The 17,520-nt window shown below is 38.8% G+C and overlaps 1 protein-coding gene across 13 annotated transcripts in view; it reads left to right on the top strand.

Moving 5' to 3' along the window:
• Positions 1-17,520, top strand: part of SUCO (SUN domain containing ossification factor) — a 38,141-nt gene that overhangs the window by 7,640 nt on the left and 12,981 nt on the right. For 4 of the 13 annotated variants that reach the window (XM_086842317.1, XM_086842318.1, XM_086842321.1 and 1 more), the window contains exons 2-13: positions 3,545-3,653; positions 5,934-6,035; positions 7,293-7,438; positions 10,620-10,760; positions 10,933-11,083; positions 12,063-12,183; positions 12,416-12,540; positions 13,011-13,078; positions 13,702-13,809; positions 14,748-14,853; positions 16,776-16,796; positions 17,034-17,089. In XM_086842317.1, the coding sequence (XP_086698443.1) occupies positions 3,545-3,653; positions 5,934-6,035; positions 7,293-7,438; positions 10,620-10,760; positions 10,933-11,083; positions 12,063-12,183; positions 12,416-12,540; positions 13,011-13,078; positions 13,702-13,809; positions 14,748-14,853; positions 16,776-16,796; positions 17,034-17,089 (1,254 nt within the window). The remainder of the gene's footprint in view (positions 1-3,544; positions 3,654-5,933; positions 6,036-7,292; positions 7,439-10,619; positions 10,761-10,932; positions 11,084-12,062; positions 12,184-12,415; positions 12,541-13,010; positions 13,079-13,701; positions 13,810-14,747; positions 14,854-16,775; positions 16,797-17,033; positions 17,090-17,520) is intronic. The other 9 variants (XM_086842325.1, XM_086842330.1, XM_086842328.1 and 6 more) reach the window with 3 other exon arrangements.

The following is a 17,520-nucleotide window of genomic DNA, read 5'->3' as shown; positions in this document are numbered from 1 at the left end:
ATCATTTTGAGGACAGATGTGTTTGAACTGAAGCTGTGTGTCAGTGTTGTTGGAAAGGAAAGCCTGAAGCTGTTTCTCTCTGAGGAAACAGTGGGAAAGCTCCTCTTACCTTCATATTTTGGATTTTTCCTAGCTGTAAGTTGTATGAATATTTTTTTCTTACCAATTGTTTCTTTTCTACTTGATTTTTATTTCTGTCATAACAGCTATCCATAGCTTTTCTATCTCTGATAATTTTCTGCAGCCTTCTTCACAATTCCTTGAGTTTCAGCCAAATCAGAAGTGCATGGTCTTTCACATGAAACCTACACTGCAATTTCAAAACCACCTGTACTTCTGAATTTCAGTGTGTTCCTTTTCAAAAGCAGAACATTTATCAGCAGACCATGGCCAATTTGTGTAGCTATGAGTGTAGTGAACCATCCAGATAGGGGTGGGCAGTGTTTCTGCTTCAGTGGGCAACCACAGTACCCTGCCCTGAGAAAAGTAAAGATTCCCCCACCCACTCCTGCTGCTTTGTCTGAGCTTGTAGCCTTTGCTCTTGCATTTGTGCACATTAGGCTGGAAAGTTCGTGGTGTATTAGAGAAAACAGCTTTTAAACTGCATTAATGATAGGACAAAGAGTCACGCTTAAGTTCCTTTGTTCTTGATGAGATTTAAGAGCAGGTGGTGTTTTGAGTCATGCTTACAAAAATGGAAATATTGAAAGCTTCTGTATCCACCTAAGTCACCAGCTGTGGGTTATGTGTTGGGAGCAATCTCTTCATTTGAAGATCTACCTCATACCTGAGACAGTGTCTCTAGTGGCTGATCTCATTTGGGCATTAGGTCTGCTCGCTTCTGAGTCAGCATTAAAATCCCACTTCTGGGTCACAAGAAAGGGAAAGACAGATTAGTATGTGCAGGAACTGCTGTACTTCCTCTGGGTGTACAGTGCTATTAAACTCAAGGGGAATTTTGCTCTCTGTAAATCAACACTTGGATTCTCATCTTTGTTGGTTTGGGGCTTTTTTTAATGGTTAACAGAGGTGCTGTGCCATTTGACAATTTATTTTTATTATGGGCTCTATCCTTTCAGCTAAAGAAGCCTGATTAATGAATTAATATGCAGTTAAAAGTCAGAAGAAAAAAACTACTGCTGGTGGTCTTGATAAGGTTATTAACTTGACTTCTCCCAGACTGGCTGGTCTCACGTGGCTTTGTGTTCTGAGTGCTCTGTCAGAGTTTGTTGAGTGATGCATCCTGCGAGCTGCATGCTCTGCTGCAGTAGGGATCAGCTTTTCCTGTGGGTGGATGCACATGCACAAAATGAGTTCTCAGTCCCCTCCCTAGCTTGGAGGGCTTTTGGGAGACTTGAGGCATCATGTTGGAGTTGGGGAGTAGACCAAGAGGAATTTTGGAAAATAAGTAAATAAGACATTGGACACAGATGATGTCAGAGTAGCTTAAATCTGAGCAGCCAAACTGCATTCTTCTAAAAGCAGTGTTTGGAACTCGATAAAGCCTGCAAGAAATACATGCCTTCTGTGCTTTTTGTGCTGAAGCAGTTATTTGTGCATTTGTGAGGGTAAACCTTGTGTTTTAAAATTGAAATCTTTCCTTTTCTGCACCCGAGGAGTTACTGCTGTTCTGTGCAGCTCACCTGAGGTGCCCCCCTTTGTAATGAAAGGGTGGGATGATGCTCTGTAATGTTTGATGTTTCTGGGATATTTTTATGAAGAACCAGGGAGTCCTTCTATCTCTAAGGAGAGGCCAGAGGTACTGGTGTTAAGAGCATGAGAATTTCACCATGAAATGATTGAAACCCCTTTTCAGAAATATAAATTACTCAAAGTATTTGCATAACCAATTTTTCCAAGTGAAAGCTAGGTAGTAAGGCCATAGAAGTCTGGTAACATCTCATTCATGCTCTGAAATGAGCAGCATGTGCATAGGGTAGGACAGAGGTTTGACAGAAAGCTCAATACAAACAGGTCTTTTTAAATACATATAAATTTACATACATAAAAAATACAAGATGGGATGGGAATTTAAGATGTGCAAAGGAGCTTATGCCTAATTCTCAACTCAGATGTGAGACTGTACCTGCTACAATATGTGGTTATTACTATTTTCATACCTTACATTCACTTCTTTATTTTCCAGTAACTGCAGCTGTTTCTGCCTGACTTGAAAGCTTTCATTTAGTACAGAGGAAAGGCTCCCTGAAAGAGGAGAGAAATTACTGAGGTGCTTTGAGACAGAGGTGGAGCACCTTATTTGCTCATCTCCATAACAATGTCAGATCCCACAGGTTCCTTGGGGACTGTGGAGAGAGCCACAGAATATATAAAAATATAACTATATGTATATATGCATGAAAGTTTAAATTTTAGTACTTGTCTGTGGTCTGTTGTTTCATGGGTTCCTTCTTAGTGGAGGAGTCTACACTACATAGACTTCTCAATAAAGTTGATATTCAAGTTTTGAAGAAAGCTGGTAATTCCAATTCCAGGCAGTAGTGACACCAGTTGTGTAAGTGAATAATGACCTACTGATAATTTTACTGTTATGATTAATGTTAAGGCTGTTTTATTTCTCAAAGCTATTGTCAGAGGGTTTCTGCATCCAGATTTTTCTGTGCTATAGACCTGTCTCTGAGGAGAAGGTGGCTCTTTTTTTCAGGGTGCAGGGTGATGTTTATGTGTCTTACAGGAGAACATTCTGATCACCTGATTGCTATGTAAACAGTATTTCCTGAATGGAAAATGTTTGTATTTAAAGTGGTGGATGACTGGTGTTCCAGCATTGTTGAAGACTCCATAAAAGCTCAGTTTGCTTCATGTTCTGCTGGAATTGGTTGAAATCAGAATGAAAACCTTTGGGCCTCAGAGCCTGATGGTTCATTGTGCAGATGCTCCCTAGGATGTGAAGGGACTGTGTATAATAAAAAAGAAAAGATGCTGGTCTAAAAGTGTTTGTAGAGGTGATGGCTGCTTTTCTGCAGAAATAAATCCATTTCTACTGACAGCTAATGCTGTTGAAAAAAAAAAGTACAAAAGAAATCTCATGGGAGGCTTTGCATGGAGCTCTTTTTAATGTATTTATTTTCTCTAATTTATTTAAGGGTGCTTGGTGGTATTGACTGTACAAAACCTTCTCAGGTAGGCTGTGTACAGGAGATTAAGGAGATTTCACTTTTCAGTCTGTGACTTAATTTTTTGCTTAGTAATAATGATTGCTAAAAATATCCCATTGCATTGTGACAAAGGATGTTGGTTCAGATTGTTCCTAACTCGCAGTAACTTAGCTAATTCGTGTCAGCTTTCACTCTGATGTGGTGATACTTTCTTCTTTTGGAAGTAGTAAATTTGTGGTGTTTTTTCTTGCTGATTTCTTCCAGCAAATCCTCAAATTGATTTATGAATGAGTATCTGTGAACTGTACATGTATTTTTTAGATGCCTCATGGGAACAGCTCAAGAAGATTGAGGGACACAATGCTGAGGGAATTCTAAAACTTCATTTTAACTAAAGCTTTTTGATTTTTTTTTTTTTTTATTAGGCTTCCTGTTTGGAATGTCTTTTGTAAAGACAGTCTTTCATCAGCAGTGCAATATGCTTCAGGTGATGCTTGTGTCCTGGCCAGTGAGGATGAAAATGTCCAAGAAAAGGTATGCTGGATACATCATGTTAACTACTCAGTCTGACTAACTATTAAATTGTAAAATAAAATACTCCAGAGGGTCTACTTGGCCAGAACTTAATGTACTCAGTTGTTCTTTGAGCCATGATACCTTGCCAAGTTTTTATTTTCCTTTTCTTTCTTTGTTGCAGTTATGTAACAATTCAGGTGGATAGTTTGGGGCAAGCGAAGGAATAAATAGTAAAGCTGTTGGTGTTTGTTTTGTGTTTGTTTGTTTTTAACTTGGGGGCCAGATGTTAGAAGTGGGCATCAGGGGAAGTGTGAGGAATAGGAGATAATGGGCTGGGTAAGTCTAGGCCACGCTATGCCAGTTCCATCTGTGTTGTGTTAAAAACAGTGTACAAATGATTGTTACCCTAAAGAGAAGATTTCAGATCAATTGGTTTAAGTCAGCATTTATAATTTTATTTAATTCCTTCTTTATTTATTTAATTTATTATTTAATTTATTTAAATTCAGTTTATTTAATTAATTAATTGTATTAATTCCTTCTGTTCAATAAAAATTAAGAAGGCCAAAACATGTTTCTGAAAGGTATATTAAATAAGTTGTGGTCCCTTTCCTTTTTACTTTACTCAGCACTTCAGGTTAATTGAGTGTAATTGTCCCACCCTGATTAACTCATGACAAGTTTCTGCATCTTGCACTGCGTAGCGAATTCCCAAGCTGTTGAGTCAGAAAGTCATGGTAATTTCATGTATTTATTTATTTTCCCAGGTCCAGACTCAGTCCTGCTCTGAACATGGGTAGTATTGATACTACTGTGTTGGTTTTCCTATTTCCTCCAGCAATCTGGAGTAGTGTTAATCACGGTCCTCATTCCAAAAAAGCTTTTATATGCCACGATAAACTTGGAAAATGTGTGCTGAGCTTTCTAGCTGACTCAAGGGGAGAGCTGCCTGGCCATAAAAAATCCCTTTAAATACTGTAGGTTTCTTGAGCATTTCACCAACTAGGGTAGCTCTATTTTTTGCCAGCTTGTGCAGCCAAATAGCACTCAGTCCTATTCTTCTGGCTGCCTAGAAAGAAGTTCTGCTTGAATTTAATGTCTGATGCAATAATACTGGAAAGATTAAGTAAGCTTTGAGACTGGGAAGCCACTGGTGGATGATTTCCTACTCTGCAACATTCTTCATTCTGTTAATGTGGCTGCATTGTTAAGCAGATTTCTGAACTTAAACCCAAAGATGTGAAAACTAATGTTAGACTGTTGTTTTCACCCATTAAAGAAAATTACTTGGGTGGATGAGGAATTTTAAGAAAGTGTCTGTTACTGCTAATTAGACTGCTGGAGCTTCTCCTGCAGCCCTTGATCAGTTTGCCTTAGATCAGTTGTCTCTTCCAGCTATTGATGCTATTTCATCTTAGGGGTTGGGATGTGAGCTAATAATATTTGGGGGAAAATGTTGCTCAGTTGTCTCTGAGGTTTGTTAGCTAAGATTTGTAGCTCCTGCTCTTCAGTGGATGCTTTAATTCTCTCAAATTAATATCATGTAGTGTTGTATAGCACAGCAGCCCATTTTGGGGCTGAACACTGACGCAGGATCTGGCCACAGGGTTTTAGATAGCCCTTAGAAAACAAAATTGGTTTAAGTTTCTGCCTCATTTCTTGCTGTATTTTAAAGTATTGCTCAGAACCAGCTTGCATATTTTGTAGTCACAACTTTAAGAAGTTTGAAGGGCGAGTGTAAATTCTTGCTTGTTTTATAGTCTGGTGGGTTTAAAACTTATTTCCCCCTCATGGGTTGATACTTTTTATTTTGTGAATTCACTGCACTTGATGGTGAATTTTTAGTTGTAGAAGAGAAGGTTGCTTTAAAAGGTTCTGGCAGATTTGTGTAATTACTGTAGTCCTGCTGATAAGACTGCTACAACTGAAATGTGCCACGTGTAATTTTCTAATGGTTGTCTGATGCAAGTCAGCTCAGAATTAGCTTTTTCTCCTCTTTTGGGCAGCAGGGAGATAGGGGAGGGTCTGTCAACATGGGAAGTCATAGCAGAATGAGGAACTTTCCTTAGCAAACAAAGGGAATGATTTAAGACAATGCTAAAATGGTCTTTTTGGGGAAGATTGAACCGAATCATTTTAACTTGCTGTAGTCTTTGTGCAGGTGAGATTTTAAACACAGATGGTCAGTGCTTCTGAGGATTAACTTAGCTTAGTTTCTTGATGCTTTGCTGGTGGAAGAAGTGCTGAGTGACACTCAGGGTGTCCAGACTGACTGATGTTTTACCTTCAATATCCCAGGGGGAAGAGGCTGCTCCCAGCCTGGAGCCTGAGCACGTGGACTCCAGTACACGGAGTTACTCTATGGAAGAGCTGCTCCATGACTTGACAAAATCTGAGCAGGCAAGGCTTTTATTTCATTCACTGTCTTCATACAGTCTGTGAATGCTTCTGGGATTTCACTCTTTCATTTTGGTTATCTGAAGATAATAGTAACCATCTCTCACGTTTCACCTGTACACTGGGTTGCTGTCAGACTCATGTTTCCAGTAAAAGAGAAAATGTGTGAGCTAACAGACCTTGCATTTCCCATGTGCATAAATAATGAGTAATTTAGTATTGGTAGGTGCTGACTAAGAACTTCTCAAGATAAAATTGGATGTTGTAGGTATGGATGTCTATTTATAAATAAAACATAAAGAAATCTTTTCTCTGAGGTCTTTTTATGTATATCAGATTTGATGATTATAGCAGTCCATTTTAGCTTTGATCCTTCATGGTTTCAATCACTTTAATTTCCTTTGTAAATTGGGAAAAGAGTTACATTTCAGCTCTGTGCCATTGATACTGTTTAGTCAGTGCATGGTGTTAAATGTTACAAACCCACTGTTAAAGATTATTTATTTGACTTCATATTTTTGTTTTGTAAATTACAAGATGTCACACTTAGGACATACTTCGGAATATTTATTTCATGGTTTGGCTGTTCAAATCTGTTAAACCTTCCTGAGCCCTTCATATTTAGTGAGATGACTTGGAGTAATGCAGCTATTGACAATATATATTTCATTTTGCTGCAGGACTTATTCTGACCTGTTTCAGATTATATGCTCTTTCAGATTCACAAAACATTATTTTGAGTGTGCTTATGAAAACTGGAGACCTAGAATAAATAAGACTCAAGACTACTAAATACTCAAATTTGAAAAGTGATTTATCTCTTTGTTCACTTACAGCATGGAATAGGATTTAAATAATTTTGGACCTCCATTGGAGTGGTGAAATTAAAAGCCTTCTCTAAAATTTAGTTTAGGATGGAAACCATAAATTTGATTGTCACAGAGCATGCAGATGTAACTGTTTCTTTTGGTTACTGCAGTATTCAGGCTGCTTTTCTCATGGCAGTCCCTGTAGGAATGCATCAGAGGAAGCTGTTTCAGGTCTGCTCCGAGTGATATTTTTCCATGATTATTGCAGACTACAGAAGAACATTGCAGCTATTCCAGAGTAGCACAGAATGCTACCTAGGTCTAGGAGGAAGCAAAATGAATTTCTGACAGAAATCTGAACTGTTAGAACTCCATAGTAGATGTTATTGTGTGAATGCTTTTCTTACTCAGGTGTTGAAAAATGTATATTCACCTGGAATGTTTTTTACAGACAACAGAAATAAGTGAAACAAGCCAGCCTGAAGCTGTGAGTCCATCTTCAGTAGATGCAAATGAAGCTTCCTCCAGCATAGTCCCAAGCACTGAAAACACTTCCAGTTCACCTACCTCAGAGATACCTCCAGTCTCACAGCCCGAGTAAGCTCTTGCCATTTTGTTGTTTAGGTCTTTGAGAGAATATAATTTATTCTGCTCTTGTTAAAATGTTTAATAGGGATAAAATGGGATTGCTCCTCACAATTGTTTTGCTGGTTTATGGTGTGAGTGCTCATGGAGTGTGCCACCATTTCCTCAGTGTGTGGATAAAGAGTTGTGCACTTGCATGAGGTGGAATACTATTGCCATGAGCAGTTTCTAAGATGCTGCTTTGGAAAAAAGCCAATGTGCTTAGATAATCTGTATTATAAAAGCCCTCAGGGTTTTACCATTAGGATTTCTGCCCTTTACAAATGTGCTTTCACATCTGTGTCAACAAGCATTGAGGCTGAAAGCACTGGCCTCTGCTTTCAGTTAAGGAAGAACTCCGCAGCATTTTATCTTGGGACTTAAAAGCAGAGAGTCTCAAGTTCTGAGAATAAGAGACTTTTGACAAAACAGTCAATTCTCATATAAATGCAGTCAAGGCAGTTTAGTTCTAGTGCTTAGTAGTGTATTGCAGAGCTGCCTGTGCTGCAGGCAGCTTTCTGGAGTCCGTGTACTTTGCATTGTTTCCCTTTTCTTGTGGCATGTTGTGCTATCAAACGTGAACTGGAGGATGGAAATTCATGTGTGCATCTTCCAGGGATTTTCACAAAGTCCTGCTGGGCTTTTTGGTGTGTGCTAAGGGAAGTAATCTTATTCTGACTGCTGAAAAAGATGAAGTATTTTGTTAGATAAAAATTGAACACACTGAAAACAAAGTAGACTTATCTTTGGTGTTTTTGATTTTTAAAGAGTTCAGTTTATCTGCTTTACCAAATTCTGTTTCTTTACCATAGAAAATACATGGAAATTTTGTTTGCTGGCTGATGTTGCTTAGTCTAAACGCTTAAACACATTTTGATGCTTCATCGGTGTCTTTAATTGGAAGCCTTCCAAAGTCTGCAGTTTTTATAAGGCAAAACTGGAATGTAGCTTCAGCCTGTTCTTTTTATAGCTCTTTTTGACTACTCCACTGATTTATTTGTGCAATGTGTTGTAAGCTCTACGGTTGTCAGGTCCTAGAAAGAGACAGGATGTTATTTTCTTTGAAGCATTCAGCTTGGTGTCTGGTAATTGTTGGAAATTGTCTGGCTGTCACAGCTGGGGAATACAGGAGTGGTGAACTCCAAAGACTTGAGCTGTGAAACAAATGAAAATAGAAACTCAGTTTGGAGCACCTGATGGACGAGTTCATGCTGGGCAGTGATGTTGGGACACCAATGCCTTTTACAGGAAGAAAGGGCAGACCTGGTGTAGCAGAGAATCTTGTTTATCCATGATTTCAAACTGCACTTGAGCTCTCAGCACTCATAGGTGGTCTCTTATTGAACAGATTAATACCCAAACCAGCTGTGCTTTTCTGTTAGCTCCATACTAAAACAAGAGCTTTGAAAAGACACAGTTGCATTTGTTATCTTCAGACATTTTTTACCTTTTTTGCTGGTTTAGATGCTGATTCCTGACAGTGTAACAAAGCCCAGCTCTCTCAGGTGTTACTGGTCTAATATTTCAGCAGGGCCTCTTAGTCCAAATATTTTGAAAGGAATTTTTTCCCCAAACAAGTTTTACTGTGTACTGAATCCTTTTTTAGAACAGCACTGAGTGTAACTTTTTTACCTAAGTCTAATCTGAAGAAAAATAACTGAAAAATAATCTGAGCTCTTTCTGTCTGGAAGTAAGGAACCTGCTGTGATCTTAATAATGCATTCTAAAAATCAGGGCAAATTAAGGCACCCAAAGGAGAGGGAACCCTACAGCTTTTAGATTTACCTTCTGCCAAAATAAGTTACTTGAGGCCAGTCAGCTACATCCTGAGAGCAAGGAATTTTTAAATTCATTCTTGTCCCATATTCTATTCAGTTGATAATTATTCATACTGTCACCTACCCACTGAAATGGAGATTATGTGGAGCTTTTCAGTTTTGTGTAATGGTCAGCCTTATTTAGTCAGAGTTGCATGCAGAGCCAAACTCTGTAGCATCTCAGACGGAGGCATTTTGGGGCATACAGGGTAAATAGTCCCTGTGTATATCTAATAAATTCTAGTATTCATCTAGTGATGTTTGTTAGATTGTTACATAGCAAAAAGTCTTGGAATACCTCTGAGTTTTTTTGTTTTATACCACAGGAATTTTATCATATGAAAGGTACTAAAATTGTCTCCCTGGGTTGGTTGCAGCTGCTTCTGTTAATAATTGTAGCAGTCAGAGAACCAGAAAGATCCCCTTTTAAGTTGCTGACATGCTTTTGTGTTTTGGCAGCTCTGTCATGATATTGGATTAACCTAGATTGCTGCTTTCATTAAAGAAAGCTTATGTGGAAATTTAGAAGGCAGAGTAAAGCTTTTCCTTAGATCTGGCTGTAGCCTGGATCAGCATGAAAGTCATCCCTGTGCTGGAGAGGAGAGGACAGTCAGAAGTTAACACTTGAAAATTACTCTTTGTCCCTCTTGGTCTCCCTACCCTTTCCATCACTCCTGAGGAGCAGGTGGGGGGCTTTCAGTTTGGTTTGTGCCTCAGGGATTTGTCTGATGAGCTGTGCTCAGCCTTTCTGCAGAGAGGAGGTGAAGCAGTGGGCAGATGAGCTGGTTTGGGCTGCTGGGTTACCTAATTTTTATTACACCAGCAAAAAAGAAATAAATTAGTAGAAAGGAAGTCTGGCTGGCTCTACTTTTCTCCCCCCTATTCTCCTCTAGTTTTAGCCAAGTTCTTTTCTGACTGTTCCTCTTGACTTGGGAACATGAGGAGCTTTTAGTGAGGGAACTCAGTCTCACGTTTGTTGAGAGGGAAAAGAAAGTTGCTGGCAGCCAGGTAACTATGGAGAAGTTGTTAGTTTGTAGTGATGCTGAGAAGAATTATATCCATTGGAGTGTTTGGTAAGATGTTAGATGAGAGTTCTGGGAGATGAGAAGCCTCTGTTTTGAGTTCCTTTCTGGGAGAAAGAGTCTGGAAAAGGAAATTCTGTTCTTTCATGGATATAGCTGAGAATACAGTTCCACAAGTACAGCATGCTTCATTCTTCTTAGTTATTTCTGTGAGACTGTTGCTTTATTAAAACTTTCAGATATCTTTGTGGTTGATTGTCAGGGCTTCTTGTATTATCAGAAGGCTAAAAAAGCATGTTGTTTGTTTCCCTTCAGTGCAATAGAGAATGCCCGTGCTGATATCCCTGTAGTCAGCTCTAGTGAAGCTGAGCAGTCAGAACCTGACTGTGATATTGGTGGGACACTTGAGGCTGATCCTCAGAGTGAGCCTTCCTCTTTTGTCAGTCCACCAGAGAGGTGAGTATCCAAGCAGGTTGTGTGTGACTGAATACTTTAAATGGAGTTGTTCTTTTCTGTGCTGGCTTTGCAACAAACATCTGCATGTGCTTGCTTTTCTGCATACTTGTGTGTGTGTAATATTGCATGTGGCTGACCATGTTTTAGATCCTAATACTCTTTAAACTTTCAGCCTTGCAGGCCAGCATATAGAGAACATATCATCTTCACATGGCAAGGGAAAGAAGACAAAATCTGAGTTTGAGTCCAAAGTTTCAGCAGCTGAAAAGGGGGCAGATGAGCAAAAATCTGCTCTTAATGCTTCGGAGAACTTAAAAAGGGAGGTAAGCAGTGCTGGTATCCCCTCAGTACACACAGGGAATGCCCTCTGTTTGGTTATTACCACTAAATGACACCACTAAAATATGTGGTGTGCTTTTATTCTGTCCCAGAAGTATCACTTGGCCCTTGTTACAGTGGGATGTGTAGCTGGCCAGGCCTTCTGTGCTTAACTGTATGACTTTCCATGCTCTGGTTGTGAGGTACTTCCTAAAACTTGTGGCTTTTTTAATAAGATTCTTTTTAAAATCAGAATGACCAAGGCCATGGCAGTACCATTTTTTTGCTGGTTTAATCATATTTAAATGATTTTTAATCATATTTAAACTGTCACTTGACAACTGCCTTTAAAATTTTGTCTGTAAAATAATCCCTACATTTGAAATGTCTACCAGAAAACGTTCAGTCATCTTGTGGTGTGCTGAAAATGTTTGTACAAAGGAGAAGTGAAGACTTGAAAAGGAATAATGTACAGTTTAGTTGGTGGGATTTTTGCTTTGTCAGGCAAGCCCAAAACATTATTTCTGAAATACTTAAAAATGGTCCCTTTAATGTTTAATCATTCTGTTGTTCTTGAGATGTTCAGGAATTCCAGGGAACCTCTGGAATTCTGTCATGACAAGCATTGATGTTTAAAGATTTTTGCTATAGGAAAACATTTCTTCATTAGGAAGAGGAAAAGCATAAATAGGGAAGAAAATGCAGGTGTTGGAGAAGAAGGCTTAAATTTTATTTTAAATGTATTAATTTAGCCACAAAAATTGCCAGTATTTCAGTGAAATAGTCTGGAATTCTGAGAGAAAATCATCACATGTTTTTTCTGGCTTGTGATCTTGCTTACATTGGCTCTAAGTTGTTAACATGGGTGCAAATGATGTGTCTGCCCTTGACTTGATCAGAGCATGCTTTGTTTTTTCAAGTTCATCTTTGTTTTCATTGTTGGTCCTGAAAAATATTCACAATCAGTGGTTCTTTCTTTTGCAGAAAGACTTTAAGAAGACAGGAGAAATCGACCCTACATCAGTAATAACTCCCAAGGACCCTGGAGACATTCCAACATTTGATGAATGGAAGAAGAAAGTCATGGAAGTGGAGAAAGAAAAGAGTAAGTTCAGGATTCTGTAGTTTGGTCTAAAGACTGACCACTGACATCTCAAACTAGAGCTGAATAGCGAGACTGTCTCAATTTGGAATGAAGCCTGGAACTTCATTTTTCTGCTAGAACTGCGTAATTAATAGCCTTCATTATATAAGAGCAGTGAGCAGAAGTTCCCTGACAGTGCAAATACTGCTTGTCTGTGTGGTTTGTTATAGTAGCAATATTTTCTTGTTCCTAGGTCAGTCAATGCACCCTTCTGCTGTTGGTGGGCAGCATGCCACTAAAAAGGTCCAGAAAAACAGGAATAACTATGCCTCTGTAGAGTGTGGTGCCAAAATTTTGGCAGCAAATCCAGAGGCAAAGGTAAGCATTTTTTAATTATTAGTGTATATTATTTTAGTGTACTGTTATGCAACAAGTAGCACAAAGTACACTTCAATCTGAACTCTGGTTTGTGAAGTTGTTGTTATTCTGTGTTTGGATTTTTTTGGGATTTGGATTTATAAAAATAAGCCATAAATAGCGATCAGCGCTTTTTTTTAAGAGGGATTGCTATAGAACTTGGTGTCTTTTTAAGTGAATTCAGAAAATGGGAGCAGAGTGTACTTCCCACAGAAACTGAACGGTTACATTGAAGTGCTCACTGCAGCAGATAATCCAGGATTGCCCCAAAGTATTGCATACTGGATAATTGTCTTGCTCAGAGTATTGTGAAACTTGATACCAGTCTACAAACCTAACTTCAAACTTATTGTCGGAAAGAGGGGAAAAATCCTTGATGCTGTTGGGATCTACCATGCAATTTAAAATACTGATTTTTTTTCTTTCTACAGAGCACTTCAGCTATTTTGATGGAAAACATGGACCTTTATATGCTCAATCCTTGCAGTACTAAAATCTGGTAGGTTCCTGAGGTTCACATTTGTGGCAGGAGTGATTACAGTTTTCCATTGATGTGGGACTGACTTGACCTTGGTGTGTTGCTCCTTGGAATGGGTGTGTGAGGAGCTGGCAGAGTTATCACGAGATGGTTCATTATGTCTTTCATAGAAATCTAGCTCTGGTATTGAGAAGTAATATTAAGGTGATATTTTTATCTTAATTTGTGTAAGTTGCATAATTATCTTAGGGCAGATAAAGCACTTGAGCATTCAAATAAAGATTCTTGTTTTCTTTCCCTGACTGTCAAATAATTGTAGGAGAGGTGAGCAGAATTTACCATACATTGACTGGCACCTCAGGTGTGATTTAAATTAGGTTTGCTATCCTTAGTTTTTAGTTCTGTGACTATCTGATGCCTTTGAGTACAAGATGGGTGAAGGTCTTCGTAGCTGCAGGTGCTACATGGTTATTAAAGCAAATGCTCAGAAAAACACCACCAGTGATTCATTCTTATGGTACAGCATTTTTGCAGAGTCCTCCTTTTACCCAGTGAAGGATGTGATAATGAGGTGAAGGGCTGAAGATTTTAACTGCAGAAGGAAAAGTATTTTCTTTAAAAAATATTCACTTTTTGTCTTTAAGGTTTGTTGTTGAGCTCTGTGAACCAGTGCAAGTAAAGCAGTTTGACATTGCAAATCATGAATTATTCTCTTCCACTCCTAAAGACTTCCTGGTGTCAATTAGTGACAGGTATGTTGCCTAAACTCATCCTTCTGAATGAAAAAATGAAATAATTACTAGATGATTTTATGAGCATGATCTGTGTATGCTTGTTATTATGCATAGTGCAGTGTAATGTGAAGTCACATGGTTTTTCTTTGTCTGTATTGTCAGCTGCCAGCAGTTTTGGTTTTTTTCCTTTGCCACCTTAAAAATTAAAAGGAAAAATTTGTTGAGGAGCAGGATTTATCCAGTAGGTGGGTAGTGGATGGCAGAATATAAAATTCCTTAATAAAATGCTACTGAGGTTGTGAGCTCTCCTCTCCCTTGTCATTCAGACCATTTTCACATGGTCTGAGCTGTCTTCAATGCTGAACTCTGTCCAAAACCCCACAAATGATTCAAAAAGAAAGAGTAGTGCACTATTGAGAAAATGGAAGGGGGTGAGACTGCTACAGGTTGGCCAGATGGCTGCTTAGGGGGGTGGCTTTAGGGTGATTTAGGCAGTGCTGTGCCCCCACTGCTTTCTGGAGTGAGCAGATAATTCTGGTTTGTGAGTGAGCAAACATTCAAAGGGCATCAGAAAAACTCCCTTTCTCCTAGGATGCCTAAAGCAGGTAAGGCTAGACCTTGAACATTTGTTCTGTTGTGCAGTGCTCACTCTGCTTTGCAGGTTTCTACTGCCTGCTTACAGTAACACAGCCTGTCAGGTGTTGTGTTCTTCCCTCTTCATCTGGGGGGGTGGATCACTGCAGACTGGCTGAATTTCAGTGGTTGGAGAAGTCTGGGTTTTTGTTCATTGGTGTTATTGTGTGGAGGTTTTAGGTTGGGAGCATTGCTGCTACCTTGCAGATGGAAAGAACAAAATGTATTTCTGCTCTGGAAAGGCATTAGGAGAAACTTAGGTAAATACCTGTAAACAGTGAGTTCCTGCATTTCATTACCTGACTCCATTGTTTCCTTTCTAGGTATCCAACAAACAAATGGATTAAATTAGGGACTTTCCATGCCAGAGATGAGAGGAATGTCCAGAGTTTTCCTCTGGATGAGCAGATGTATGCAAAATACGTTAAGGTAACTCAATACTGCAAAAGCATCCATGCTTCTCAGGGAAGGAAGGGTTTGCTGGGTTTCTTCTGTGTAACAGCATCCCAAGAAATGTGTTATCAAAGCCTGCCTTACCATTAATTGCCCCTGGTTAATTAGTGGCCCCAGCTGGGCTTGTCTGGGTACTAAATCCTTGTCACAGACGTGACCTTATTACCTTACTCACTTTGGTAATTGGGAGGCTCTTGGGAAGCCCCTTGGGTCCAAGTACATATTTAGCTGATCCCTGAATTAAGGAAAATCTAGAAAAAGTTCTGTTCTATTTGATGTCACCAACTGTCCCCTGAAAGTAAGATCAGAATAATCTCAACCTGTTTTGTTTCTTGTCTGTACCTGCTTTACATATATATACATATATCTAGATACATATGTATATATACACACACTGCACAGTCTGTCTCAGAGCACAGATCAGAATATGCCTATTTCTTGACATTTTTTGTACCATGTTGTGCTGTACACTTTAGTGGATCTGAAAGTGTAAGTGGTTGCATCTTGGTTCTCATTAGTAGACTCCAAGTGCAGTTTTGCAGTTATTCAATCATAACTCTGACTCAGACAAATTATTTATGCTCACTGCTACTGGAGCATTGCCATGATACCTCCACCTTCACAATAGTTTGCATTAAGCTATCTTTACTCAGGAGACTCAAAGGGAATAAAACTCCATAAATAATTAATGTGGTACTTGAATTTGGATAAAAGCTTCTGTGAAAATATTGGGTTGTAGTGAAGGTTTAAATTCAAATAAAATACAGATCTTTTAGGTTCTCTTCAGTGATGTGTTATCTTCCAATTTTGGTATTGCCAAAATAAAATAAAAAATTAGTTTATGCTCCTTAATTGTGCTTTGTGCTTTTATGAAGGAGTAGCTATGAATGATAATTGTCTAACTTCTTTACCCAGAAATTCTGTGAGTCACAGAATAGAGATTTCATTAATTTTTAATTCTGTTTTCTGGCTGAATTAATGCCTTAAGGTAGCTGCCATTGTCACTGAAGTTGCAGAATACCTGTAGATGCTGCAGCACTTAATCCCTTGGTGGATACAGTGCTCTGCCTTGAATACAGCATGGTAAAATTTCCAAAGGTTTATTCTTGTAACAATTTGACTTCATAGTGCAAAAAGTAAGCAAGTTCTAAGTATGTCTGGTCTAGAGATTGAGTCCAAAATATTTTCAAAAGTTTAATTTTTTTGAAGTGGCTTACTGAACTTGTATCAAAAACAATGGGATTTTTTGTGAGAGTACTTTTGTGGGATTGTCTTGATCTCACTTACAGATTATTCCAGTCCTTCAGTGATAGTGTCTACATAGTGATTTAATAAATGCTTGCAAATTAATTCAGATTAAATAAATACCAGTGTGTAGTCAAGGTTGCACTAGAAATACACAGATGTCTGAAGCTCTCAAGTCTGTCATCTGCTGCTGGATTTCTTGCAGTTGTGCTTCTGTAAATTGAAGTATTTTAAACTGAGTTGAAGCAGCAGTACTTACAGAGTGCATGCTACGTGGATTTGTTTTTCCTTTTGAGTCACTTTCTGTAGTCTGTGTTCTTTGAGGGAAAAAAATACACTTAGTACATTCAACACACTTCAGTATTCTATCTGCAGTCATGCTGCCCTGAAAAATTGAATAACTTCAGTTGCTTAATAAAACACTTGTTGCATGTTACCTTCAATCTGCAAGGTACAAGGGCTAAATGAAATCTTGCTACCCAAGGCAGATGAAGTTGTAATACAACTTAATCCTTCCCAGCTTGTCATCTGAGGCATTTATAGTACTGAATTCAACCCAGCAGGACTCTGTAGTTGCCTGTGGCATGTGTTCAGCCTTTGTACTGACATCTACTTTTGTTTTTTTTTCTCTCCTTTCCTCTCTCTCGCTTCAGATGTTCATCAAGTACATAAAGGTTAGCAACCTCTTCTTTTGGAGTGATGGATGCATGGGGCTGGGGGTGTTCTCTGCTGCGGCTCCGCTCTTTAATGCATGGCAAGAATAAATCTCTGGGCTTTTCCTGCTCTGGGCAATCTGCAACTCCCTGGAGTAAACAAAACTTGTAATTTTAAAGATTGAATGTTTATGTTAAGTGAATTTTTGGCTCTGTGGGTCTTGGAAGTTTTTATTTTAAGTACCTTTTATTCTTTAGGTGGAGTTGATATCACACTTCGGATCAGAACATTTTTGTCCTTTAAGTCTTATAAGGTAATACTTTGTGTTTTGCTTAGTCCTTCCACCTCCTTGCAGTGAGGATTAATCTGTTTTTAGAGTAGTTGGGAAACAATTGCAGTTTTCAATTGCAGTTACTTGTAAGTATTATGGATTGAAATATTTGCCTGACCTGCCTGCTGTGTAGTGTCTTTCACATCTGTTTAAAGAAGCTTTGAATCTTTTTATGTGCTCCTCCAGTATGTAAGGAATAGTTTATATGTGCAGGGGGAGGGGAGAAGGAAGCAGGAGCCTTCAGCAGCTTTAGAGCAGGACATGAACATTTCAAGGCTGACCAAGCAAACCAGGGAACAAGTGGTGAACTAAAAAGAACAGGTATGGTCAGTGCTTTTTGGAAGCTGCTGTGTTGCTTAGCACCACAGTTACATGCAGTCAGTAATGCTTGCAATAGTGGAGTAGAAACACCT

The sequence above is a fragment of the Cyanistes caeruleus genome, chromosome 9, assembly GCF_971803275.1.
Source record: "Cyanistes caeruleus chromosome 9, bCyaCae1.hap1.1, whole genome shotgun sequence".
In the NCBI taxonomy this organism is placed as follows: domain Eukaryota; kingdom Metazoa; phylum Chordata; class Aves; order Passeriformes; family Paridae; genus Cyanistes; species Cyanistes caeruleus.
This window is presented reverse-complemented; position numbering and strand designations above follow the sequence as displayed.